Below are 27,828 nucleotides of genomic sequence, written 5' to 3'. Positions count from 1 at the left end.
GACATCGAGTAGACAACGTATTTAATGATTATCGGAGCACATCTCATAGTGATTGGTAGCCTCTGTGACTCCGCTGACGGGCAACAATGTAAGCAATCACAACAATCAGGATCAACACCACAAGGACGATCCCAACAACGATCGGGACGGTCATATTCCAGGATCCATCCGAGCATTTCATCTCTGTGGAGATACAAATAGAATGGAGTTTTAGACTGGACAAGAACTGGGAATAGCACAGGCTCCACAGCAAATAGTGGGCTCCAGTAGGGTCGATGTGCTCCAAGGCTTAGTATAATTTTACCTCGTTACTAGGAGAAAAGCTCACCTTTCCCATAGTTTCCATTGTTCAGTTTAAAGGCCTGAGCCTTGACGTTCATGACGGATAAGCTCACATTTGGGGTAATTTGAATGTTCACTTTTTCACAAGAGAAGAAGTATTTGAGAGGAGTGACCATGGCCTTCAGACTGGAATTTCCAAATTTCTCTGGTTCTGAAAAAACAAACTGGAATTTAGGGATTTCATATTCAATATCCCAGAGCACGGGCAGGGTTATTACAGGACGATACACCCCAGAACACGGGCAGGGTTATTACAGGACGATACACCCCAGAACACGGGCAGGGTTATTACAGGACGATACACCCCAGAACACGGGCAGGGTTATTACAGGACGATACACCCCAGGACACAGGCAGGGTTATTACAGGACGATACACCCCAGGACACGGGCAGGGTTATTACAGGACGATACACCCCAGAACACGGGCAGGGTTATTACAGGACGATACACCCCAGAACACGGGCAGGGTTATTACAGGACGATACTCCCCAGAACACGGGCAGGGTTATTACAGGACGATACACCCCAGGACACGGGCAGGGTTATTACAGGACGATACACCCCAGGACACGGGCAGGGTTATTACAGGACGATACACCCCAGAACACGGGCAGGGTTATTACAGGACGATACACCCCAGAACACGGGCAGGGTTATTACAGGACGATACACCCCAGGACACAGGCAGGGTTATTACAGGACGATACTCCCCAGAACACGGGCAGGGTTATTACAGGACGATACACCCCAGGACACGGGCAGGGTTATTACAGGACGATACACCCCAGAACACGGGCAGGGTTATTACAGGACGATACACCCCAGAACACGGGCAGGGTTATTACAGGACGATACTCCCCAGAACACGGGCAGGGTTATTACAGGACGATACACCCCAGGACACGGGCAGGGTTATTACAGGACGATACACCCCAGAACACGGGCAGGGTTATTACAGGACGATACACCCCAGGACACAGGCAGGGTTATTACAGGACGATACACCCCAGAACACGGGCAGGGTTATTACAGGACGATACACCCCAGGACACGGGCAGGGTTATTACAGGACGATACACCCCAGAACACGGGCAGGGTTATTACAGGACGATACACCCCAGAACACGGGCAGGGTTATTACAGGACGATACTCCCCAGAACACGGGCAGGGTTATTACAGGACGATACACCCCAGGACACGGGCAGGGTTATTACAGGACGATACACCCCAGAACACGGGCAGGGTTATTACAGGACGATACTCCCCAGAACACGGGCAGGGTTATTACAGGACGATACACCCCAGGACACGGGCAGGGTTATTACAGGACGATACACCCCAGGACACGGGCAGGGTTATTACAGGACGATACACCCCAGGACACAGGCAGGGTTATTACAGGACGATACTCCCCAGAACACGGGCAGGGTTATTACAGGACGATACACCCCAGGACACGGGCAGGGTTATTACAGGACGATACACCCCAGAGCACGGGCAGGGTTATTACAGGACGATACACCCCAGGACACGGGCAGGGTTATTACAGGACGATACACCCCAGAACACGGGCAGGGTTATTACAGGACGATACTCCCCAGAACACGCGCAGGGTTATTACAGGACGATACACCCCAGGACACGGGCAGGGTTATTACAGGACGATACACCCCAGAACACGCGCAGGGTTATTACAGGACGATACACCCCAGAGCACGGGCAGGGTTATTACAGGACGATACACCCCAGAACACGGGCAGGGTTATTACAGGACGATACACCCCAGGACACGGGCAGGGTTATTACAGGACGATACACCCCAGAACACGGGCAGGGTTATTACAGGACGATACACCCCAGGACACGGGCAGGGTTATTACAGGACGATACACCCCAGAACACGGGCAGGGTTATTACAGGACGATACACCCCAGGACACGGGCAGGGTTATTACAGGACGATACACCCCAGGACACGGGCAGGGTTATTACAGGACGATACACCCCAGAGCACGGGCAGGGTTATTACAGGACGATACACCCCAGAACACGCGCAGGGTTATTACAGGACGATACACCCCAGGACACGGGCAGGGTTATTACAGGACGATACACCCCAGGACACGGGCAGGGTTATTACAGGACGATACACCCCAGAACACGGGCAGGGTTATTACAGGACGATACACCCCAGAACACGCGCAGGGTTATTACAGGACGATACACCCCAGGACACGGGCAGGGTTATTACAGGACGATACACCCCAGAGCACGGGCAGGGTTATTACAGGACGATACACCCCAGAACACGCGCAGGGTTATTACAGGACGATACACCCCAGGACACGGGCAGGGTTATTACAGGACGATACACCCCAGGACACGGGCAGGGTTATTACAGGACGATACACCCCAGAACACGGGCAGGGTTATTACAGGACGATACACCCCAGGACACGGGCAGGGTTATTACAGGACGATACACCCCAGGACACGGGCAGGGTTATTACAGGACGATACTCCCCAGGACACGGGCAGGGTTATTACAGGACGATACTCCCCAGGACACGGGCAGGGTTATTACAGGACGATACACCCCAGAACACGGGCAGGGTTATTACAGGACGATACTCCCCAGAACACGGGCAGGGTTATTACAGGACGATACACCCCAGGACACGGGCAGGGTTATTACAGGACGATACACCCCAGAACACGGGCAGGGTTATTACAGGACGATACACCCCAGGACACGGGCAGGGTTATTACAGGACGATACACCCCAGGACACGGGCAGGGTTATTACAGGACGATACACCCCAGAACACGGGCAGGGTTATTACAGGACGATACTCCCCAGAACACGGGCAGGGTTATTACAGGACGATACACCCCAGGACACGGGCAGGGTTATTACAGGACGATACACCCCAGAACACGGGCAGGGTTATTACAGGACGATACACCCCAGGACACGGGCAGGGTTATTACAGGACGATACACCCCAGGCAGTGGCGTAGCGTGGGGGGGGGGGCGGGGGGGGCGGTCCGCCCTAGGCGGCAAGTATGTGGGGGCGGCGCCGCGTGGCAGCAGCAGTTCTTCTTCTCTCCTCTGCCGTGGAAGAAGCGCGGACTCCGCGGAGGCACAGTGCAGGCGCAGCTCAGCCTCAGGCGCTTTCTACCTTGCTCTGCTGAACTCGGACTCGGAGCCCCGGCTGCTGTCCGCTCCTGAGCCGGTGCTGGGCGCACTCAGGTGAACGCCCATCCGCTCCTGGATCCTGGACGTCGGAGGAGGTGTTGGCCGCGGGTCGGAGCTGCCCGAAGAACACGTGGCTGCTGAGCTGAGGTGACGCAGGAGCAGATCCCGGGACACAGGAGCCGGTGAGTGAGGGGGACGGCGGGAAGCGCTGCCCAGCCTGCCCGGGATATCTGTGAGGGCCCTGAGGGGAGACACTCAGACTGTGACACCTGCTGTGAGGGCCCTGAGGGGAGACACTCAGACTGTGACACCTGCTGTGAGGGCCCTGAGGGGAGACACTCAGACTGTGACACCTGCTGTGGGGGCCCTGAGGGGAGACACTCAGACTGTGACACCTGCTGTGGGGGCCCTGAGGGGAGACACTCAGACTGTGACACGTGCCACACCGGCTGTATTATACACCGGGGTCCATCAACCCCAAATGTTCTGCTTTGTGTGGTCGGATCAGTTACTCATTTTCCTTTTTCTGGTTGCTCCAATGCTGACACTAAGGCCTTGAGTCCTGGAGATTGGCGTCTTCTACTCCAGCTGTAATGTAGTCAGCGCTGGATACAAACGCCTCGAGAGCAGATATCAGCGTCCTAAAAAAATGCCACAACTTTTCAACTGCTCTGGACTCCACCGGTCACGTACGCGGCACGCCTGTCATATTCGCCAGTCATGTACGGCACCAGTGAGCCTTTTATAGAAGCTATGTACACCTGTATACACCTCTGGAAGCCACCTATCGAAGCTATATACAAGTATACACCCCTGGGAACACCTATATATGCTATATACCCATATATAAGTCTAGAAATTTAGAAATAATAACAGCAGAGTTAGTAGCAGACTAAAAATTAGATCTTTGAGTGTAGTGTGGGCTCTTCGGATGCTTCCGGATTATCAACGACCAAAGGGGCGGCAAATTTTTCGACCGCCCCGGGCGCCACAAACAGTTGCTACGCCACTGACCCCAGGACACGGGCAGGGTTATTACAGGACGATACACCCCAGGACACGGGCAGGGTTATTACAGGACGATACACCCCAGGACACAGGCAGGGTTATTACAGGACGACACACCCCAGGACACGGGCAGGGTTATTACAGGACGATACACCCCAGAACACGGGCAGGGTTATTACAGGACGATACTCCCCAGAACACGGGCAGGGTTATTACAGGACGATACTCCCCAGAACACGGGCAGGGTTATTACAGGACGATACTCCCCAGAACACGGGCAGGGTTATTACAGGACGATACTCCCCAGAACACGGGCAGGGTTATTACAGGACAATACACCCCAGGACACGGGCAGGGTTATTACAGGACGATACACCCCAGGACACAGGCAGGGTTATTACAGGACGATACACCCCAGGACACGGGCAGGGTTATTACAGGACGATACTCCCCAGGACACGGGCAGGGTTATTACAGGACGACACCCCAGAACACGGGCAGGGTTATTACAGGACGATACTCCCCAGAACACGGGCAGGGTTATTACAGGACGATACTCCCCAGAACACGGGCAGGGTTATTACAGGACGATACTCCCCAGGACACGGGCAGGGTTATTACAGGACGATACTCCCCAGAACACGGGCAGGGTTATTACAGGACGATACTCCCCAGAACACAGGCAGGGTTATTACAGGACGATACACCCCAGGACACGGGCAGGGTTATTACTGGACGATACACCCCAGAACACGGGCAGGGTTATTACAGGACGATACACCCCAGGACACGGGCAGTGTTATTACAGGACGATACTCCCCAGAACACGGGCAGGGTTATTACAGGACGATACACCCCAGAACACGGGCAGGGTTATTACAGGACGATACACCCCAGGACACGGGCAGGGTTATTACAGGACGATACTCCCCAGGACACGGGCAGGGTTATTACAGGACGATACTCCCCAGAACACGGGCAGGGTTATTACAGGACAATACACCCCAGAACACGGGCAGGGTTATTACAGGACGATACTCCCCAGGACACGGGCAGGGTTATTACAGGACGATACACCCCAGAACACGGGCAGGGTTATTACAGGACGATACACCCCAGGACACGGGCAGGGTTATTACAGGACGACACACCCCAGGACACGGGCAGGGTTATTACAGGACGACACACCCCAGGACACGGGCAGGGTTATTACAGGACGACACACCCCAGAGCACGGGCAGGGTTATTACAGGACGACACACCCCAGAGCACGGGCAGGGTTATTACAGGACGATACACCCCAGGACACGGGCAGGGTTATTACAGGACGATACACCCCAGGACACGGGCAGGGTTATTACAGGACGATACACCCCAGCACACGGGCAGGGTTATTACAGGACGATACACCCCAGAACACGGGCAGGGTTATTACAGGACGATACTCCCCAGGACACGGGCAGGGTTATTACAGGACGATACACCCCAGAACACGGGCAGGGTTATTACAGGACGATACACCCCAGGACACGGGCAGGGTTATTACAGGACGACACACCCCAGGACACGGGCAGGGTTATTACAGGACGACACACCCCAGGACACGGGCAGGGTTATTACAGGACGACACACCCCAGAGCACGGGCAGGGTTATTACAGGACGATACACCCCAGAGCACGGGCAGGGTTATTACAGGACGATACACCCCAGGACACGGGCAGGGTTATTACAGGACGATACACCCCAGGACACGGGCAGGGTTATTACAGGACGATACACCCCAGCACACGGGCAGGGTTATTACAGGACGATACACCCCAGGACACGGGCAGGGTTATTACAGGACGATACACCCCAGGACACGGGCAGGGTTATTACAGGACGATACACCCCAGGACACGGGCAGGGTTATTACAGGACGATACACCCCAGGACACGGGCAGGGTTATTACAGGACGATACACCCCAGGACACGGGCAGGGTTATTACAGGACGACACACCCCAGAACACGGGCAGGGTTATTACAGGACGACACACCCCAGAACACGGGCAGGGTTATTACAGGACGACACACCCCAGGACACGGGCAGGGTTATTACAGGACGACACCCCAGGACTCGGGCAGGGTTATTACAGGACGACACACCCCAGGACACGGGCAGGGTTATTACAGGACGACACACCCCAGGACACGGGCAGTGTTATTACAGGACGACACACCCCAGAACACGGGCAGGGTTATTACAGGACGACACACCCCAGAACACGGGCAGGGTTATTACAGGACGACACACCCCAGGACACGGGCAGGGTTATTACAGGACGACACCCCAGGACTCGGGCAGGGTTATTACAGGACGACACACCCCAGGACACGGGCAGGGTTATTACAGGACGACACACCCCAGGCCAGGATTGGCATTTTCGAGGCTCTTGCACGTTTTACCTAAACTCTTCAGAGTTATATTAACCTCGTTCAGGAAGAAATTGTTGTCTTTGGTGTCCTGTGGAAGCAAAAAATGTAGTTATCAGCAGATATCTGCATTGTGTCCGCTCGTCACACACTTTATTTTCTGGATGGTTACTGCCCAGTCCGGCTATATGAGACCCCTAATGCTGCCCCTGCCCCTGTCCCGCAGCTGATGGCCCACCTGGCGGAATGTGATGGTGACTTGTCCTTGTGGGAAGGTCAGGGTCAGCCAGGCGCTGTCGGCAGAGCAGTTTCCAGAAGCGTCAGTGTCCGGCTCTGGCAGGTTCACGGTCTGAACAGTGGGAATGGTACAATTAGAGTCCTGTGACGCTTGTGTCACCTCGAAACCTCAGTTTACAGGACACAATTTACAGAATGGTTATCTTTGCACAGATTTGATTTTTCTGGTGCCCATCCTGTGCTGCATCACGTCTCCGTGTGTCGTCTACATGGTGTAATCTATCAGCCGACTCCTCCAATCACACCCAGAGCTGCATGCTTCTTAAGATGTGTCTAGTTTATCCCCTCAGCTCACACAGTGCACTGCAGCATTGTCATAGACAATAGACAGCTTTGGATGTGATTGGAGGACGAGCTTCAATGTTACAAGATCATTTTAAATGTAAATCATTTGACCAAGATTTCAGATCTTAAAGGGAATCTGTCACACCTCTTCGAATATGAGCTGCTGACACCGCCATCAGGGGCTTCTCTACAGCATTCTGTAATGCTGTAGATAAGCCCCCAATGTAACCTGAAAGAGAAGAGAAAAGAGTTAGATTATACTCACCGGGGGGGGGGCGGTCCGGTCCGGCGCCTCCCATCTTCATACGACGCTGTCCTCTTCTTCTCTTCCTGTTGAGGGCAGAGCAGTGCGCCTGCGCAGCAGCCACAACGGGAAGGGAAGAAGAGGACGGCATCGTATGAAAATGGGAGGCGCCGGACCGCTACACCCATCGGACCTGACCGATCAGAACCTTCAGAAAGATTTAGCAGACTTTGAAATTGTGGTATATTGTTCTACTGTTCAGAGACACCGGAACATATATGGCCTTCGTGTAAGAGTCATCAGAAGAAAACCTCTCCTGCGTCCTCACCATAAAATTCAGCCTCAGAAGTATGAAAACAAACATGGAAACAAGCCCTGTGGACTGATGAGGTTAAAATAGAACTTTTTGGCCACAATGATCAAAGGTAAGTATGGAGAAAAAGCACAGAATTTCAGGAAAAGAACATCTCGCCAACAGTTAAGTATGGGGGTGGATCAATCATGCTTTGGGGTTGTGTTGCAGCCAGTGGCAGGGGGAACATTTCACGGGTAGAGGGAAGAATGGATCCAATGAAATTTCAACAAATTCTCCATGCAAACATAGCATCATCTGTAAAAAAGCTGAAGGTGAAAAGAGGATGGTGTCTACAAATGGATAATGATCCTAAAGGTCAAGCTGAAGGTTTTACAATGGCCCTCACATTCCCCTGATCTGAATATCATTGACAATCTGTGGCGAGACCTCAAAATAGTAGAGGATGTAAGGCGACCCAGGAATCTCACAGAACTGGAGGAATTCTCCAAGGAAGAATGGAGGAAAATCCCTCAGACAAGATGTGATATTTTCAAAAGGGGGGTGCTACTATATATTAACCATGCAGGGTGCTCAAACTTTTGCATAGGACCATTTTCCTTTTTGTAATTTTTAAAATATAAGATGAAAACATTTTTTGGGCTTAAAATACAAAGGAAATGTGTCGTCATTAACTTTAGGCCTTTTAGAGATCATTACATCTTCTACTCGCTTAACTGTTCACAATAACAGTGATTTTGACCAGGGGTGCCAAAAATTTTACATGCATTTTTTACATGGTCCATCAGAGTGTTCTCCGTGGTTATCTTGATGGTATAAAGCCATCAGGTTGCTGGTTTTCCTCTTCGCCTTGTTCCTTCTATTCTTCCGACCATGATGTCGTTCTCCAGTGATTGCTCTCATCATATGATGTGACAAGTCGTAGCTTGCGGATCCTTGTTTTCAGTCACATGTCTGGCTTGATTTGTTCTTCTTGCCATCCATGGTATTGATAACATCCTTCTCCAGCACATTTTGAAGGCATCGATTATTCTTCTGTCTTGTTTTTTTATGGTCCAGGTTTCACATCCGTATGTTACCACAGTAAAGGCCAGGCCATGTACGAGCCGTGTCTTCACCACCAGTGGAATGTTCCTCGATTTGAAGACCTTGCCCAGAGCTGTTCTCCTATTGACTTCCGGTGTCATCTCTGCATCTTGAGTGATGATTGATCCAAGTAGGTTGACGTCCTTTCCCATTTCCGGTTCGTCACTGTCCATCTCAAATGATTGACATGATAGTGGGGGTTTTTTTGTGTTCGAAAGACCTATGTAACAATATTAGTAATTTCCACCACTTTTGAAATTCCTCATGTTTTATCTGCTAAGGATGGGAATCAAGACGATTCGATCAGTGACGAAAAAGCAGATTCTCTCCAATCACTCACTGTCATCAATGCAAATGTTTTATGATTGTGAACTTTTAGTCAGTATCACAATATTTTATATGAAAATTGCCCAATGTACAAAGTTCCCAATTTACCTCTGACGTCTTTGTGTCATTATATGATATTTTGAAAGATGCCGTCATCCTCAAGCATACGCCTGCAGTACCATTAACAACATATTCTGTAGAAGGAGGCATCGTGGTGACCGGAAGGGACGTCTGATTTGTATGGGCGGTTGGATGGGGTGTAGATGTGTGGTTGGTATGGCCAGTTGGATGGGGTGTAGAGGTGTGGTTGGTATGGCCGGTTGGATGGGGTGTAGAGGTTTGGTTGGTATGGCCGGTTGGATGGGGTGTAGAGGTGTGGTTGGTATGGCCGGTTGGATGGGGTGTAGAGGTGTGGTTGGTATGGCCGGTTGGGTGGGGTGTAGAGGTGTGGTTGGTATGGCCGGTTGGATGAGGTGTAGAGGTGTGGTTGGTATGGCCAGTGGTATGAGGCGTAGTTGTGTGGTTAGTATGTGCAGTGGTTTGTGCTGTAGTTGTGTGTGATGTTAAGTGTGTAGTTGTGCGGTGTGTAGTAGTTTTCTTTGGGCACCACAGACATGGTGGAATTGCGTTTCTTCGATCAGGTGCAGGATCTTGGTCACTACAGCAAGCTGTAATACAGATGGAGAAGGAATTGTGATTAATGAAAAACATTAACCCTGGAATCCATAATTCTTCGGTGGTGACCCGTTCCTCATCTCTCTTTATCCCATAACCATATAATATACTACTATGTATCCCAGATATTCACATCTATAAGTTGTAGTGTACACCTACAGTCATGGCCAAAAGTTTAGAGAATGACACAAATATTAATTTTTACAAAGTCTACTGCTTCATTTTTTCTAATGGCAATTTGCATATACTCCAGAATGTTATAAAGAGTGATCAGTTTAATAGCAATTACTTGCAAAGTCAATATTTGCCTAGAAAATGAACTTTATCCCCCAAAACACATTTCAACATCATTGCAGCCCTGCCTTAAAAGGACCAGCTAACATCGTTTCAGTGATTGCTCCATTAACACAGGTGTGGGTGTTGATGAGGACAGGGCTGGAGATCAATCTGTCATGATTAAGTAAGAATGACACCACTGGACACTTTAAAAGGAGGCTGGTGCTTGGCATCATTGTTTCTCTTCTGTTAACCATGGTTCTAAAGAAACACGTGCAGTCATCATTGCACTGCACAAAAATGGCCTAACAGGGAAGAGTATCGCAGCTAGAAAGATTGCACCTCAGTCAACAATCTATCGCATCATCAAGAACTTCAAGGAGAGAGGTTCCCTTGTTGCCAAAAAGGCTCCAGGGCGCCCAAGAAAGACCAGCAAGCACCAGGACCGTCTCTTAAAAGTGTTTCAGCTGCGGGATCGGGCTACCAGCAGTGCAGAGCTTGCTCAGGAATGGCAGCAGGCAGGTGTGAGTGCATCTGCACACACTGTGAGGCGGAGACTCTTGGAGCAAGGCCTGGTCTCAAGGAGGGCAGCAAAGAAGCCACTTCTCTCCAGGAAAAACATCATGGACAGACTGATATTCTGCAAGAGGTACAGGGAGTGGACTGCTGAGAACTGGGGTAAAGAATTTTCTCTGATGAATCCCCTTTTCGATTGTTTGGGACATCTGGAAAACGGCTTATTCGGAGAAGACCAGGTGAGCGCTACCACCAGTCTTGTCTCATGCCAACTGTCAAGCATCCTGAAACCATTCATGTGTGGGGTTGCTTCTCAGCCAAGGGAACGGGCTCTCTCTCAGTCTTGCCTAAAAACACAGCCATGAATAAAGAATGGTACCAGAATGTCCTCCAAGAGCAACTTCTCCCAACCGTCCAAGAGCAGTTTGGCGATCAACAATGCCTTTTTCAACATGATGGAGCACCTTGCCATAAAGCAAAGGTGATAACTAAATGGCTCAGGGAACAAAACATAGAGATTTTGGGACCATGGCCTGGAAACTCCCCAGATCTTAATCCCATTGAGAACTTGTGGTCAATCATCAAGAGACGGGTGGACAAACAAAAACCTTCAAATTCAGACAAAATAAAAGCATTGATTTTGCAAGAATGGACTGCTATCAGTCAGGATTTGATCCAGAAGTTGATTGAGAGCATGCCAGGGAGAATTGCTGAGGTCCTGAAGAAGAAGGGTCAACACTGCAAATATTGACTTGCTGCATTAACTCATTCTAACTGTCAATATAACCTTTTGTTACTCATAATATGATTGCAATTATATTTCTGTATGTGATAAAAACATCTGACAAACACACATAAAAACCAGAGGCCAGCAGATCATGTGACAATATAATATTTGTGTCATTCTCAAAACTTTTGGCCATGACTGTAGAGATGGTTACAAGAACATTAAACCCAAAATTACTATATCATTATGAGGTTGAAGAATTATGGTTCATCAGTATAGGAAAGGCTTCTTTACTGTTAGAGCGGTCATGCTAATGTTACAAGTTGAACCTGACTATGTTACTGTGATGGATTAATGCACTCTTTCATTTGGAGATTTCATAGGTGAATGACATCTCCAAATCAAGATATACCGTATTTTTCGGACTATAAGACGCACCTAGATTTTAGATGAGGAAATTAGAAAAAAATTGAAGCAAAAATGTGATCAATTCTTTACTTAATATCCCCCATCCTGGTATATATGGTCCCCCTCATCCCCATCCTGATATGCATGGACCCCTCATCCCTATCCTTGTATGCATGGATCCCTCATCCTTCTCCTGGTATACATGGTCCCCTCATCCCTATCCATGTATACATGCCCCCCTCATCCCTATCCTGTTAGAAATGGTCCCCCTCATCCCTATTCTGATATGCAGTGCCTCCATCCCATATGCATGGTCCCATCCTGTTCCTGGTATGATTGCCCCCCATCTCCGTCCTGGTATGCATGGCCCCATCCTTATCCTGGTATGATTTCCCCCCATCCCCACCCTGGTATGCATGGCCTCATCCTGTTCCTGGTATGATTGCCCCCCATCTTCGTCCTAGTATGCATGACCCATCCTTATCTGGTATGATTGCTACCCATCTCCGTCCTAGTATGGATGGCCCCATCCTTATCCTGGTATGATTGCCCCCCATTTTCATCCTAGTATGCGTGACCCATCCTTATCCTGGTATGATTGCCCCCCCCATCCTGGTATGCATGACCCATCCTTATCCTGGTATGATTGCCCCTCATCTCCATCCTGGTATGCATGGCCCCATCCTTATCCTAGTGTGATTGACCCCCCCATCCCCATCCTTGTATGCATGGCCTCATTCTGTTCCTGGTATGATTGCTCCCCATCCTGGTATTGTTCCCCCCCCCCCCCATCTCCTTCCTGGTATGCAGGGCCCCATCCTTATCCTGGTATGATTCCCCCCACCATCCTTGTATGCATGGCCTCATTCTGTTCCTGGCATGATTGCTCCCCATCCCGGTATTATTCCCCCCCCCCATCTCCTTCCTGGTATGGAGGGCCCCATCCTTATCCTGGTATGATTGCTACCCATCTCCACCCTGGTATGCATGGCTCCCATCCTTATCCTGGTATGATTGCCCCCCGTCCCTATCCTGGTATGCATGGCCCCATCCTTATCCTGGTATGATTGCCCCCCATCCCTATCCTGGTATGATTGCCCTCCATCCCCACCCTGGTATGCATGGCCCCCATCCTTATCCTGGTATGATTGCCCCCCCATCCCCACCCTTACTGTTTCTCTTATTCATTCTCGTCTGGACTATTGTAACTCTCTTCTAATCGGTCTCTCTCTTACCAAACTCTCCCCCCTCCAATCTGTCTTGAATGCTGCAGCCAGGATCATATTCCTCACCAATCGTTACACCGATGCCTCTACCTTGTGCCAGTCATTACACTGGCTACCCATCCACTCCAGAATTCAGTATAAACTTATTACCCTCACCCACAAAGCCCTCCATGGCTCAGCACCATCCTACATCTCCTCCCTTGTTTCAGTCTACCACCCTACCCGCGCCCTCCGTTCTGCTGATGACCTGAGGTTAGCATCCTCAATATTCAGAACCTCCCACTCCCGTCTCCAAGACTTTACACGTGCTGCACCAATTCTTTGGAATGCACTTCCCAGGTCAATACGATTAGTCCCCAATCCCCACAATTTTAAGCGTTCCCTGAAAACACATTTATTCAGACTGGCCTATCGCCTCAACACATTAACCTAATCTATCCCTGTGTGGCACAGCCAAAAGTTTTACCATAACCAGGTTCCCCGCATCATGTTCCCACATGCTTTATGCCTCCATTAACCCTCTGTGTCTGTACTGTCCCACACCTAACATTATGGCTGGTCCATACAATCAGGGCAACTGTTACCACCCACCTTTCGTGTCTCCCTCTTTCCTCATAGACTGTAAGCTTGCGAGCAGGGCCCTCACTCCTCTTGGTATCTGTTATGATCTATGTGATTATTGTTATGCTGTAATGTCTATTGTCTGTACAAATCCCCTCTGAAATGTAAAGTGCTGCGGAATATGTCGGCGCTATAGAAATAAAATGTATTATTATTATCCTGTTCCTGGTATGATTGCCCCCCATCCCTATCCTGGTATGCATGGCCCCATCCTTATCCTGGTATGATTGCCCCCCATCCCCACCCTGGTATGCATGGCTCCCATCCTTATCCTGGTATGATTGCCCCCCAGCCCTATCCTGGTATGCATGGCTCCCATCCTTATCCTGGTATGATTGCCCCCCATCCCCACCCTGGTATGCATGGCTCCCATCCTTATCCTGGTATGATTGCCCCCCATCCCCACCCTGGTATGCATGGCTCCCATCCTTATCCTGGTATGATTGCCCCCCATCCCAACCCTGGTATGCATGGCTCCCATCCTTATCCTGGTATGATTGCCCCCCAGCCCTATCCTGGTATGATTGCCCCCCATCCCCACCCTGGTATGCATGGCCCCACCCTGTTCCTGGTATGACTGCCCCCCATCCCCACCCTGGTATGCATGGCCCCATCCTTATCCTGGTATGATTGCCCCCCCATCCCCACCCTGGTATGCATGGCCCCATCCTGTTCCTGGTATGATTGCCCCCATCCCTATCCTGGTATGCATGGCCCCATCCTGTACCTGGTTTGATTTCCCCCCATCCCCACCCTGGTATGCATGGCCCCATCCTGTTCCTGGTATGATTGACCCCCCCATCCCCATTCTGGTATGTAGGGCCCCATCGGAAAAATATTTAAAAAAACCCTTTACATTTACCTTCCCGCGCTCCCTTGCAGCCTTCTGTTCCGATGCCAGCAGCTGCTTTCTGCTTGTAAGTAGTGCAGTGTAGTGACGTCATGTGCTGCTTACAAGGAAGGACAGCTGCTGGAATACTCACTGCTCCCCACGATGGGACCATGTGCGTGGAGGGCAGTGATTGCTTTTTAGTAGCGAGCACAGTGTTAGCCACAGGCTTCCTGCAACTGCTGGGAGATCACATGTCCCCGCTACTAATTCATTACTATTCACTGTTCACCACTTCCAAGGGCGTAGAATGCAGTGAATATTCGTTTCTCTTTAGCAGCGAGCAGGGGAGTAAGCCGCAGCCGCTGCCTCCTGTGACCCACTGCTCTGTCGCTGCCACTCCCCAGAGCCGATACATCCGGACTATAAGACGCACCACCCATCTTCCTCCACATTATTGGAGGGCAAATATGCATCTTATGGTCCGAAAAATTCGGTAATAACACTTCTAGAGATGTTTGAGCTCTGTACGGCACAGTAGTCAGTATTTTTCAAAAGTAATCAAAATGTATTGATTATAACAGTATAAAAGAGTTAAAAAAGCAAGCATACAGGCATCTCTACAAGCAGCGCAGAGAAATACGGAGTCACAAAATATATATGTAATGCTGGTAGTTCAAAAGTGTGTAATAAGGCCGTAATTAGTGTCTTCAGGATTATTTCACTCGATGTAGTGCTGAGAGATTCTCAGGTCCTGAGAGATATTAGCTTATTGTAGTGAAAGTGTTTAGTGCGGGTTGGTAAATGAAGATCAGGATGGGGTCCTGTATTTTATAGTAGCGGGTATAAATGACTTTAAAACAAAGGAATCCTATGTAAAGTATAACTTACTGCAATGGTAAGAGACTCCTGTATACCCAAGCTGCCACCCCACTGCCGCCGGTTCACATTAGCTTCTTCCAGAGGGGGCGTTGCAGTAAGTTATACTTAACATCATTTGTTCACAAGATTATTTCCTGCTTCTGGAAATAAGAAGATTGATCCAGGTGTTATGCCAGAAACTTGTACGCCTTCTGAGTGCTGTCCTACTCACTGCGTACGCCGCTCTGCTCCTTCCCATGTCAGGCCGTCTCATTGAGCTGCCTCATACAGTAAACCCAGCACTGCTGCTTCCTCCTGCTGTCTCCACCTGTCTATACCAAGGTGGCCAGACTCTGCAGGAATTTAACCCTGCTGTGTCCTGCAGTTTTGTTTCCCTGGCCTATCCTCATTATGTAGCTCCTCCCTCCATACCTCGCCTGAATTTAGGTTTCTAGTTACCTGTCTTGGTGGATTCCTATTTTGGCTCTCCTGTTACTGACCCAGCTTGTTTACTCATTTTGTCTGATCTCTCCACTCCTGACCCCCGGCTCATATTTTGACTTTGTGCTATCCGCCCCAACCTCGGACTGTCTGACCACATCTGCTGCAGGTCCGGGGACTGACCTGGACTGGTACCTGGTGATTACTTGCGGCCAAGCCTATCCTCACCAACATAGGCTCCATTGAAGCCCAGGTTGCCACTTTGTTACGCCCCTCCAGGGTAAGTCCGGCCAATGGCGTCTGCCGGTGCACCAGCCAACTACCATCTGGTAAGTCTGACATCAGTTGTGTGCAAAGTTAGAGGGCATTATAAGAGATGACCTGCAAAAATATATTGCAGAGAATAATATAATAACCGACAACCAGCACGGGTTCATAAATGATTATGTCTAACCAACATGTTGGGTTTCTATGAGGAGGCAAAACTGGATGTTGCCAAGCGGCTGATGTGATTTCTATGGAGTTTGCAAAGGAGCAAAGGCATCTGATACTGAACCACACAACAGCCTTATACTGAACCTCCAAAAGCAGGAACTAAGGGAAACTGTATGCAGATGGGTAAAGAAATGGTTAAGGGTCCAGAGTCATAAATGGTACATTCATTAAATGGGATATAGTCAGCAGTGGGGGACCGCGGGAATCTGTACGGGGAGCAGTGTGGGACCGCGGGAATCTGTACCGGGAGCAGTGGGGGACCGCGGGAATCTGTACCGGGAGCAGTGGGGGACCGCGGGAATCTGTACCGGGAGCAGTGGGGGACCGCGGGAATCTGTACCGGGAGCAGTGGGGGACCGCGGGAATCTGTACCGGGAGCAGTGGGGGACCGCGGGAATCTGTACCGGGAGCAGTGGGGGACCGCGGGAATCTGAGCAGTGGCGGACTGCAGGGATCTGTACCGGGAGCAGTGGCGGACTGCGGGGATCTCTACCGGGAGCAGTGGGGGACTGTGGGGATCTCTACCGGGAGCAGTGGGGGACCGCGGGGATCTGTACCGGGAGCAGTGGGGGGGCCGCGGCGATCTGTACCGGGAGCAGTGGGGGACCGCGGCGATCTGTACCGGGAGCAGTGGGGGACCGCAGGGATCTGTACCGGGAGCAGTTGGGGACCACGGGGATCTGAGCAGTGGCGGACCGCAGGGATCTGTGCCGGGAGCAGTGGGGGACCGCAGGAATCTGTACCGGGAGCAGTGGGGGACCGCGGGGATCTGTACCAGGAGCAGTGGGGGACCGCGGGGATCTGTACCAGGAGCAGTGGGGAACCACTGGGATCTGTACTGGGAGCAGTGGGGATTTGTACCGGGAGCAGTGGGGGACCGCGGGAATCTGTGCCGGGAGCAGTGGGGGACCGCGGGGATCTGTACCGGGAGCAGTGGGGGACCGCAGGGATCTGTACCGGGAGCAGCGGGGGACCGCGGGGATCTGTACCGGGAGCAGTGGGGGACCTCGGGGATCTGAGCAGAGGAGGACTGCAGGGATCTGTACCGGGAGCAGTGGGGGACCGTAGGAATCTGTGCCGGGAGCAGTGGGGGACCGCAGGAATCTGTGCCGGGAGCAGTGGGGGACCGCAAGGATTTGTAATGGGAGCAGCAGGGGACCGTGGGGATCTGTACCAGGAGCAGTGGGGGACCGCGGGGATCTGTACCAGGAGCAGTGGGGGACCGCGGGGATCTGTACCGGGAGCAGTGGGGGACCGCGGGGATCTGAGTAGTGGCGGACTGCGGGGATCTGTACCGGGAGCAGCGGAGGACCGCGGGGATCTGTACCGGGAGCAGCGGGGGACCGCAGGGATCTGTACCGAGAGCAGCGGGGGACCGCGGGGATCTGTACCGGGAGCAGTGGGGGACCGCGGGGATCTGAGCAGCGGAGGACTGCAGGGATCTGTACTGGGAGCAGTGGGGGACCGTAGGAATCTGTGCCGGGAGCAGTGGGGGACCGCAGGAATCTGTGCCGGGAGCAGTGGGGGGCCGCAGGGATTTGTAATGGGAGCAGCGGGGGACCGCGGGGATCTGTACCAGGAGCAGTGGGGGACCGCGGGGATCTGTACCAGGAGCAGTGGGGGACCGCGGGGATCTGTACCAGGAGCAGTGGGGGACCGCGGGGATCTGAGTAGTGGCGGACTGCGGGGATCTGTACCGGGAGCAGCGGAGGACCGCGGGGATCTGTACCGGGAGCAGCGGGGGACCGCGGGGATCTGTACCGGGAGCAGCGGGGGACCGCGGGGATCTGTACCGGGAGCAGCGGGGGACCGCGGTGATCTGTACCGGGAGCAGCGGGGGACCGCGGGAATCTGTACCGGGAGCAGCGGGGGACCGCGGGGATCTGTACCGGGAGCAGCGGGGGACCGCGGGGATCTGTACCGGGAGCAGCGGGGGACCGCGGGGATCTGTACCGGGAGCAGCGGGGGACCGCGGGGATCTGTACCGGGAGCAGTGGGGGACCGCGGTGATCTGTACCAGGAGCAGTGGGGGACCGCAGGGATCTGTACCAGTACTAGGACCAATTCTCTTAACCTCTTTATTAATGACCTTGTGGATGGGATTGAGGGTAAAGTATCGCTCTTTGCTGATGACACCAAACTATGGAGGATATTAAACTCTGACCTTGACATTACAATATTACAGAACGATCTGGATGAGATGTCTGATGGGAGAACACTTGTCAGATGAGATTAATGTAGATAAATGCAGAGTAATCACCGAGGACGGAGGATTCCTATAGCTCCATGTACATTAATGATCTAAGGGGTAACAATGTTGTGACCTTCTGACTTTCCGGCTCCATATCTCATTATCCACTTCTGCTTTGATCGTCAGACTACCATCATTTTATACACTGCTCAAAAAAATAAAGGGAACACTAAAAGACCCCATCCTAGATATCTCTGAATAAAATATTCCAGTAGCAAATTTTTATTCATTACATAGTGGAATGTGTTCAGAACAATAAAACAATGTAAATCAAAATGAATATCCCATGGAGGTCTGGATTTGGAATGATACTCAAAGTCAAAGTGGAAAATCAAATTACAAGCTGATCCAATTTCAGTGGAAATGCCTCATGACAAGGAAAAGATGCTCAGTATTGTGTGTGGCCTCCACGTGCCTGTGTGACCTCCCTACTGTACAATGCCTGGTCATGGTACTGATGAGGCGGCGGGTGGTCTCCTGAGGGATCTCCTCCCAGACCTGGACTAAAGCATCCGCCAACTCCTGGACAGTCTGTGATGCAACGTGACATTGGTGGATGGAGCGAGACATGATGTCCCAGATGTGCTCAATCGGATTCAGGTCTGGGGAACGGGCGGGCCAGTCCATAGCTTCAATGCCTTCATCTTGCAGGAACTGCTGACACACTCCAGCCACATGAGGTCTGGCATTGTCCTGCATTAGGAGGAACCTAGGGCCAACCGCACCAGCATATGGTCTCACAAGGGGTCTGAGGATCTCATCTCGGTACCTAATGGCAGTCAGGCTACCTCTGGCTGGCACATGGAGGGCTGTGCGGCCCTCCAAAGAAATGCCACCCCACACCATTACTGACCCACTGCCAAACCGGTTATGCTGAAGGATGTTGCAGGCAGATCACTCTCCACGGCGTCTCCAGACTCTGTCATGTCTGTCACATGTGCTCAGTGGGAACCTGCTCTCATCTGTGAAGAGCACAGGGAGCCAGTGGCGAATTTGCCAATCCTGGTGTTCTGTGGCAAATGCCAAGCATCCTGCACGGTGTTGGGCTGTGAGCACAACCCTCATGTGTGGACGTCGGGCCCTCAGACTATCCTCATGGAGTCAGTTTCTAACCGTTTGTGCAGACAACATGCACATTTGTGGCTTGCTGGAGGTAATTTTGCAGGGCTCTGGCAGTGCTCCTGTTCCTCCTTGCACAAAGGCGGAGGTAGCGGTCCTGCTGCTGGGTTGTTGCTCTCCTACGGCCCCCTCCACGTCTCCTGGTGTACTGGCCTGTCTCCTGGTAGCGCCTCCAGCCTCTGGACACTACGATGACAGACACAGCAAACCTTCTTGACACAGCTCACATTGATGTGCCATCCTGGATGAGCTGCACTACCTGAGCCACTTGTGTGGGTTGTAGAGTCCGTCTCATGCTACCACGAGTGTGAAAGCACAACCAACATCAGCCAGAAAGCATTGGTACTGAGATTTACTTGGAGTTATATTCTGTTGTTTAAATGTTCCCATTATTTTTGAGCAGTGTATAAACGATATAATCCAAACCAAAAACCTTATATACTGTATAGTAATGTATTAAAAATATTTTGACTAGGTCTGTAAGTAGCCAAAAAATATAAAAAAGGACACTCCAATAGAGTAGGCAACCTGTAAGAGACTAGGAGTCAAAGTCCAAAAAAAAGTTTTTTTGAAAAACGTGTAAAAAATGTGTTTATTAGGAAGTAGATGAAAGATACAGAGCCCAATAAAACAGTCCATGGTGAAGGCACAGCAAATCCGTATGCAACGAACAATAGTAATGGGTACAGGTGAGCTAATCCACACATCTGATACGAGAAGCATATAGTATCTGTAGTAAAGGCAGGTATGTCCATGTCACAGGAGCATGGCCTCTGACCACAGGGAGGAGCGAGCTGTAGCTCATGGCGTTATCTCCCAAGTAGACAAACCACTGTGTGCAGAGAATGTCAAGTGGCAAAGAGCAAAGTAAAAATGGTGAAGTCACCTACACCGGTGGAGGAAAGGAGAGGAAATGCCCGACCGAAGGTCCTCTTACCCATATTGCCCCGTGTGGAAATGTGCAAAAGCTGGCAGCCCCAAAATGTACAAGTGTGAGGGGCGCCATCAAAGACTACAGCTAAACGGGATCATCTTAGTGCCGAGCAGATGACTCCAGCAGAGAAAGATATATGCAGAAGGGACTAACAAATAGTCACCATCTTTATTAGAGAGCAAAGAATGTTTAAAAACACTTAAAGCGTCCAGAGAAATGGAGTACAAACACCGATCCCCACTATAAAGTGCCTGTACTCCTAGTCCTAACAGCCACAAGTAGCGGGGTATCAGTAACTGACACGATTATCAGTGTTCTTCACAATGATTAACCCTTGCAGATTCCCTGTAACAGATAAATAGGATACGCACGGGTTAGCTCATCTGTCACCTGGACTGGTTTATTGGGCTCGCTTTGCCTTATCGTTCATCTACTTTGTAATAAATACTTTTTTTTAATACTTTTTTAAAAAGCTTTTTGGGGACTTTGACTCATAGTCACTTATACAGGAGCTTCTCACAAAATCAGAATATCATCAGAACGTGAATTTATCTCAGTTCTTCAATACAGACAGTGACTCTCCTCTATTCTATAGAGTCATTACACACAGAGGGATCTGTGTCACGGGTTTATTTCTGGTAATGATGATTATGGCTTACAGCCAATGAGAACCCAGAAATCATTATCTCATGAAATTAGAATAATTCACAATAAACCCCTGTACAGGCTCCTAAGTGTTTATAACGGTCCCGTTACGCACCAGCGATCCCCACAACGATACGACCTGGTCAGGATCACTAGTGCGTCGCTACATGATCACTGGTGAGCTGTCAAACACTGACTCACCAGCGATCAGGACCAGCGAGGACGCTGGCATCCAGGGTAAATAGCGGGTAACTGCGCGCACATTGCTTAGTTACCCGCTATTTACCCTGAATACCAGCTCCCAGCATCTGCTGACAGCGCTGGGAGGTTGCCGATCGTTGGTCTCCCACTGTCACACGCAGCGATGCGCACTGGCCAGCAGGAGACCAACGATCAAAAAATGGCCCAGGACATTCCTGCACCATTAGCGATACCCGGCGGGGGGGGGGGGGGGGGGCAGTCGCTGATGCGAGACACACAGCAAGATCGCTGGCGAGATCGCTGATGCGTCACTAAATCGGTGACGCATCAACGATCTCGCTTAGTGTGAAGTACCCCTTAGTCTGTTTCAGTAGCTCCGCAATCATGGGGAAGACTGCTAGCGTGACAGATGTCCATAAGGCAGTCACTGACACACTCCACAAGGAGGGGAAGCCACAAAAGGTCATTGATAAACAAGCCGGCTGTTCACACAGTGCTGTATCCAAGATTATTATTGGAAAGTGGAGTGGAAGGAAAAAGTGTGGTGGAAAAAGGTGCACAAGCCACCGGGATAACCGCAGCCTGGAAAGGATTGTTAAGGAAAGGCCATTCAGTAATGTGGGGAGATTCACAAGGAGCGGACTGCTGCTGGAGTCATTGCTTCACACCACACACAGACGTCTCCAGGACATGGGCTACAAGTGTCTGCCAAAAGTACCAATACCTGGTGTACACACAACAGTATCACTGGGCTTGATTGGCAGCAAACTCTCCTGACCTTAACCCCATAGAGAATCTATGGAGTATTGTCAAGAGGAAGATGAGAGACACCAGACCCCACACTGCAGACGAGCTGAAGGCTGCTATCAAAGCAACCTGGGCTTCCATAACCCCTCAGCAGTGCCACAGGCTGATCGCCTCCATGCCACGCCTCATTGATGCAGTAATTGATGCAAAAGGAGCCCGACCAAGTACTGAGGGCATTTACTGATCATACATTTCAGTAGGACAACATTTCAGATTTTACAATCATTTTTCAGGCTGGTGTTATAAAGTATTCTGATTTACTGAGATAATGACTTTTGGGTTGTCATTGGCTGTAAGTCATAATCATCAACATTACCAGAAATAAACCCGTGACACAGATCACTCTGTGTGTAATGACTCTATAGAATAGAGGAGAGTCACTGTCTGTGTTGTATTGTATTGATAATATTCTAATTTTTTGAGAAGCTCCTGTAGGTTATGTCATTTTATAGACCACCATCTTGGCTAGCTCATCCATAAGTTTGACTTTCAGCTGTTTAGCATATGATTAGTTAGGCAGTTTCTCGTCAGGTCGCTGCGTTGTGGCTGTTTTGCTCCTGGTGGTGGAATAATCTTTTCTTTCTGAATGTTACATATCTCAGCCTGTTCTCACATTCCCTCATAGCTCCGAGTGTTATTAGGATGATTCCCCAGTAAAAGGTCATTGGTTCGAATCGAGGAGCCATCAAGAAGATTTCCCAAGAAAAGAGAAACCGCATTCTCCAGCTCATCGATAGCCGAGTCTCGGCCAAGAAAATTGCCAAACTGCATCATGTGAGCGCCATGACAGCTGGAAGAATATGAAATGAAGTCTGTCCATCCATTCAGAAGCCAAGAGGTGGACGTCCAGGCAAAATATCAGTCAGCAAGTTGGCTCATCACAAGGTCTATCGGTTCTGGAGCGATAAACACGGCCGTGGAGGAGGCTCGTCTGCTTCATAATAGTGAGATCAGACGTCTATGCAAGCACTGTGCGACCCGTAAGTCTGGAATGGTGGCCCGAAAAAAGGTGAAAAAGCCTCAACTTCAATATTGTCATAAGAAGCGTCAGCTAGAGTTTGCAAAAAAGTATGAAAAGGAGAAAATAGAAGATTGGAAACGGGTTATTTGGGACGATAAGATGGAAGTCAATAGACGGCTCTAATGGGTGTAAAAGGGTCTGGAAGAAACAAGGGGAAAGGGGCTAACGGATCGAGAAGTTGAAGGAACTGTCTAGGTTGGTGGAGGAAGCCTGATGATTTGGGGTTGATTCACAGCCAGTGGCATTGGATACTTCACCAGGATTGATGGTGATCTCAATGGAAAAGGACAACGTAGTGTGCCAACAGGACGGTGACGCAAAAGCATATGTCAAGATTGGTGAAGAAATGGTTCAATGACAATGAAGTAGAGGTGCTGGTTTGTCCCCAGACCTAAACCCAATCGGACACTAGAGAGGTGAAGAAAAAGTTACATACATATCCAAGTGAGGTGACCAGTGTGCACCAACTGTGGCAATGTGTAGAAGAGACCTGGGATTAGATTTCGGTGGAGACATGGTTGAATCTGATCGAGAGCAGCCCTGAAGAATTCAGGCCGTGGCGACATGACAAGAATCTGCATAACTATATGTTAAATAGATGTAAGTTTATGTATGAGATAACCAAGAGGATGGTCTATAAAATGATGGTGGTCTCACGATCAGAGCAGTAGTGGATGGTGAGATATGGAGCTTGAAAGTCAGAAGGTTACCCTTTTGCTCATCAGTGTACATTAAATAGGAATATACTCTGGACTGCAGAACAGGAGAAAGACCTGAGTATTCTAGATTACTGCACGGGATGGAGGCCTCCCCTCTATTACACAGGATGGAGGCTTCAGTATCACAAATACAACCTCCACACTTTCCATGAATCCACAGATCTGGACGGCATAGTGTCGGACTAGGGTTCCAAGGGCCCACCAGTAAATAACTCCAGGGCCCACCTTTTCAACTACATGCAAATGTAACAATACCCTCAAATCACAAATTTATATAACAATTAACCGGGTAGATTGTTAAATTTATAAGATGCCGCCTTTATCTGTAAATAATGATTCAAGCGTGTAGTGCCAAGTCCTGCTCATATAAGAGGGCGGTGGCCCACTCCTTCACAGGGGCCTACTGGAGAATTCTCCTGTGAGCCAGTCCAACCCCAATCACCAAGAAACAAAATTCAACAGAAAAGTGACATGCCGCATACAAGATCTGGGCCCAACTAACCTTGTTAAACAACTGGCTAGCTAGAGACTAAAGCAGGCAATACTCTGCAAAAAGGAACAACCATAATGGACAGAACAAATCGTAACATCAAGTGAGTGACATAACGCTGAACATTTACAGACCGGACCCGAATAATTAGTATATAACATACATGAAATCTTGTAATATCGAGGTGAAAAGTTCACACTTGACAGATGTTAGACAAGCACATTGGTTTATAAACACGTGTGTGTGAATCCCTTCTGAGAGATCGGGAAGGATATGAGGTTCGTCCTTATACACAGAGCTCTGGATATTGGCAGGAACTTAGGACTATCTTGAAGGAGGGTCTCTCCAATAATCTAATAAGCAAATCTGAGTTTGATTTTCTATTACCAAAAAAATCCAGAACCAGATACCTGTTACTGCCTTACCAAAGTTCATAAGGGGTCGAAGCCCTGAAAGGGAAGATCGTTTGTGTCTGGCATTGGAAGTTTGGGTCAGAAGCTTGGCATTTGTGTTGATAAGGTCTTATACCTGGCATACAACCGATCTTCTCCTTAGGCTGGATGGCCTTACCTTTGACTGATAGTATCGATGTGGAAGCCCTGTATACATCCAGAGCCCGTGACAAAGGAGTGGAGGCAGCACAGTTCCCTTTAGACACAAGGGGTTGTCAGCTGTGATCTCATAGTGAATTTGTTCTGTGAACAGCCATGTTTCGCCTCACCAGAAATTACTTTTCTATTCAATGGGAGGTAAGTCCACCAGCTCAGGGGCACAGCAATGGGGAGTCCCTGTGCCCCCACATATGCCAATTTCCTCCTTGTCTGGTGTGAGGAAACCGTGGAGTTTGGCACAGAAAAAAAAATGTCAAAACGTACAAGATTGAACAGTGGGTACGATATGTAAACCACATTTTTATCGTCTGGAAGGGGACGTCCTCACAGTTCTCCAAATTTGTTGAGAGATTGAATTACAACTTGATAAGTCTCCACTTCACGATTGAGGTGGGGACCAACAAGTGAAGGAGGGGGACACAAATCTATAACACACCCATGGCCACCAATTCACTCCTCATGTGGGATAGCAACCATCTAAAAGTATAAAAAGTGGAATACGCAACAGACAATATCCGAGCACGGAGGAACTGCTCAGGCTTAAGTCACAGGTCAAGGACAGAAAGCACCCCAATAATCTGCTGAGAAAAGCCCATAATGAAGCCAGGATGACAAAAAGAGAACAGCTCCTTATCCCAAAGCAGAAATCTAAGGAGGATGGAGGAAAAAACATGGGGCTGGTTACTACCACCTCTGATAATGGGGCGAAGGCAGCTAGGACTGGAAATTTACTGGACAAAGACTTAAAAAGACCCCGAAAAGTGACACGTCCCCTCTCTATAAGGAGATGGACCCCGTACAGTGACACATCCCCTGTATAAGGAGATGAACCACGTATAGTGACACATCCCCTGTATAAGGAGATGGACCCCGTACAGTGACACGTCCCCTGTATAAGGAGATGAACCCCGTACAGTGACATAGCCCCTGTATAAGGAGATAAACCCCGTACAGTGACATAGCCCCTGTATAAGGAGATGGACCCCGTACAGTGACACGTCCCCTGTATAAGGAGATGGACCCCGTACAGTGACATAGCCCCTGTATAAGGAGATGGACCCCGCACAGTGATACGTCCCCTGTATAAGGAGATGTACCCCATACAGTGACACGTCCCCTCTTTATAAGGAGATGGACCCCGTACAGTGACACGTCCCCTCTTTATAAGGAGATGGACCCCGTACAGTGACACGTCCCCTGTATAAGGAGATGAACCCCGTACAGTGACATAGCCCCTGTATAAGGAGATGAACCCCGTATAGTGACACGTCCCCTCTTTATAAGGAGATGGACCCCGTACAGTGACACGTCCCCTCTTTATAAGGAGATGGACCCCGTACAGTGACACGTCCCCTCTTTATAAGGAGATGGACCCCGTACAGTGACACATCCCCTCTTTATAAGGAGATGGACCCCGTACAGTGACACGTCCCCTCTTTATAAGGAGATGGACACCGTACAGTGACACGTCCACTCTTTATAAGGAGATGGACCCCGTACAGTGACACGTCCACTCTTTATAAGGAGATGGACCCCGTACAGTGACACGTCCACTCTTTATAAGGAGATGGACACCGTACAGTGACACGTCCCCTCTTTATAAGGAGATGGACCCCGTACAGTGACACGTCCCCTCTTTATAAGGAGATGGACACCGTACAGTGACACGTCCACTCTTTATAAGGAGATGGACCCCGTACAGTGACACGTCCCCTCTTTATAAGGAGATGGACACCGTACAGTGACACGTCCCCTCTTTATAAGGAGATGGACCCCGTACAGTGACACGTCCCCTCTTTATAAGGAGATGGACACCGTACAGTGACACGTCCCCTCTTTATAAGGAGATGGACCCCGTACAGTGACACGTCCCCTCTTTATAAGGAGATGGACCCCGTACAGTGACACGTCCCCTCTTTATAAGGAGATGGACCCCGTACAGTGACACGTCCCCTCTTTATAAGGAGATGGACACCGTACAGTGACACGTCCACTCTTTATAAGGAGATGGACCCCGTACAGTGACACGTCCACTCTTTATAAGGAGATGAACCCCGTATAGTGACATATCCCCTGAATAACGAGATGGACCCCGCACAGTGACACATCCCCTCTTTATAAGTACATGGACCCCGCACAGTGACACATCCCCTCTTTATAAGTACATGGACCCCGCACAGTGACACATCCCCTCTTTATAAGTACATGGACCCCGTACAGTGACACATCCCCTGTATTATGTATTAGGACCCCAGTATATACACACTGGCCGCTCGGTACCTTGGATGCAGATGATGATGAGGAGTGTGCGCAGCTTTCCCATTTCTCTGCAGTCTCTGCTCCTCGTTGTCTCTTCTTCCTGCTGTGGACAGTGGACTCCTCTGCACCTTCTGCCTCTTTTTCTCCCAGTCCCCCCACGGGTTCAGGGTCACGTGATC

The 27,828-nt window shown here is 50.1% G+C and overlaps 1 protein-coding gene across 1 annotated transcript; it reads right to left on the bottom strand.

The window, feature by feature from the left end:
* Nucleotides 1-4: 4 nt before the first annotated feature.
* LOC141087563 (lysosome-associated membrane glycoprotein 1-like) lies at nt 5-27,828 on the bottom strand. The gene is made up of 6 exons (XM_073573178.1): nt 27,671-27,828; nt 9,626-10,185; nt 7,204-7,314; nt 6,999-7,056; nt 329-493; nt 5-183 (listed from the first exon to the last, which is right to left on the bottom strand). Exons 1-6 carry the CDS (start codon nt 27,711-27,713, stop codon nt 44-46), a joined length of 1,077 nt encoding a protein of 358 aa, XP_073429279.1. The 5' UTR covers nt 27,714-27,828; the 3' UTR covers nt 5-43.

Source organism: Dendrobates tinctorius, unplaced genomic scaffold (genome assembly GCF_039654945.1).
Source record: "Dendrobates tinctorius isolate UK_male_01 unplaced genomic scaffold, ASM3965494v1 ptg000002l, whole genome shotgun sequence".
Taxonomy (NCBI): Eukaryota; Metazoa; Chordata; class Amphibia; order Anura; family Dendrobatidae; genus Dendrobates; species Dendrobates tinctorius.
This window is presented reverse-complemented; position numbering and strand designations above follow the sequence as displayed.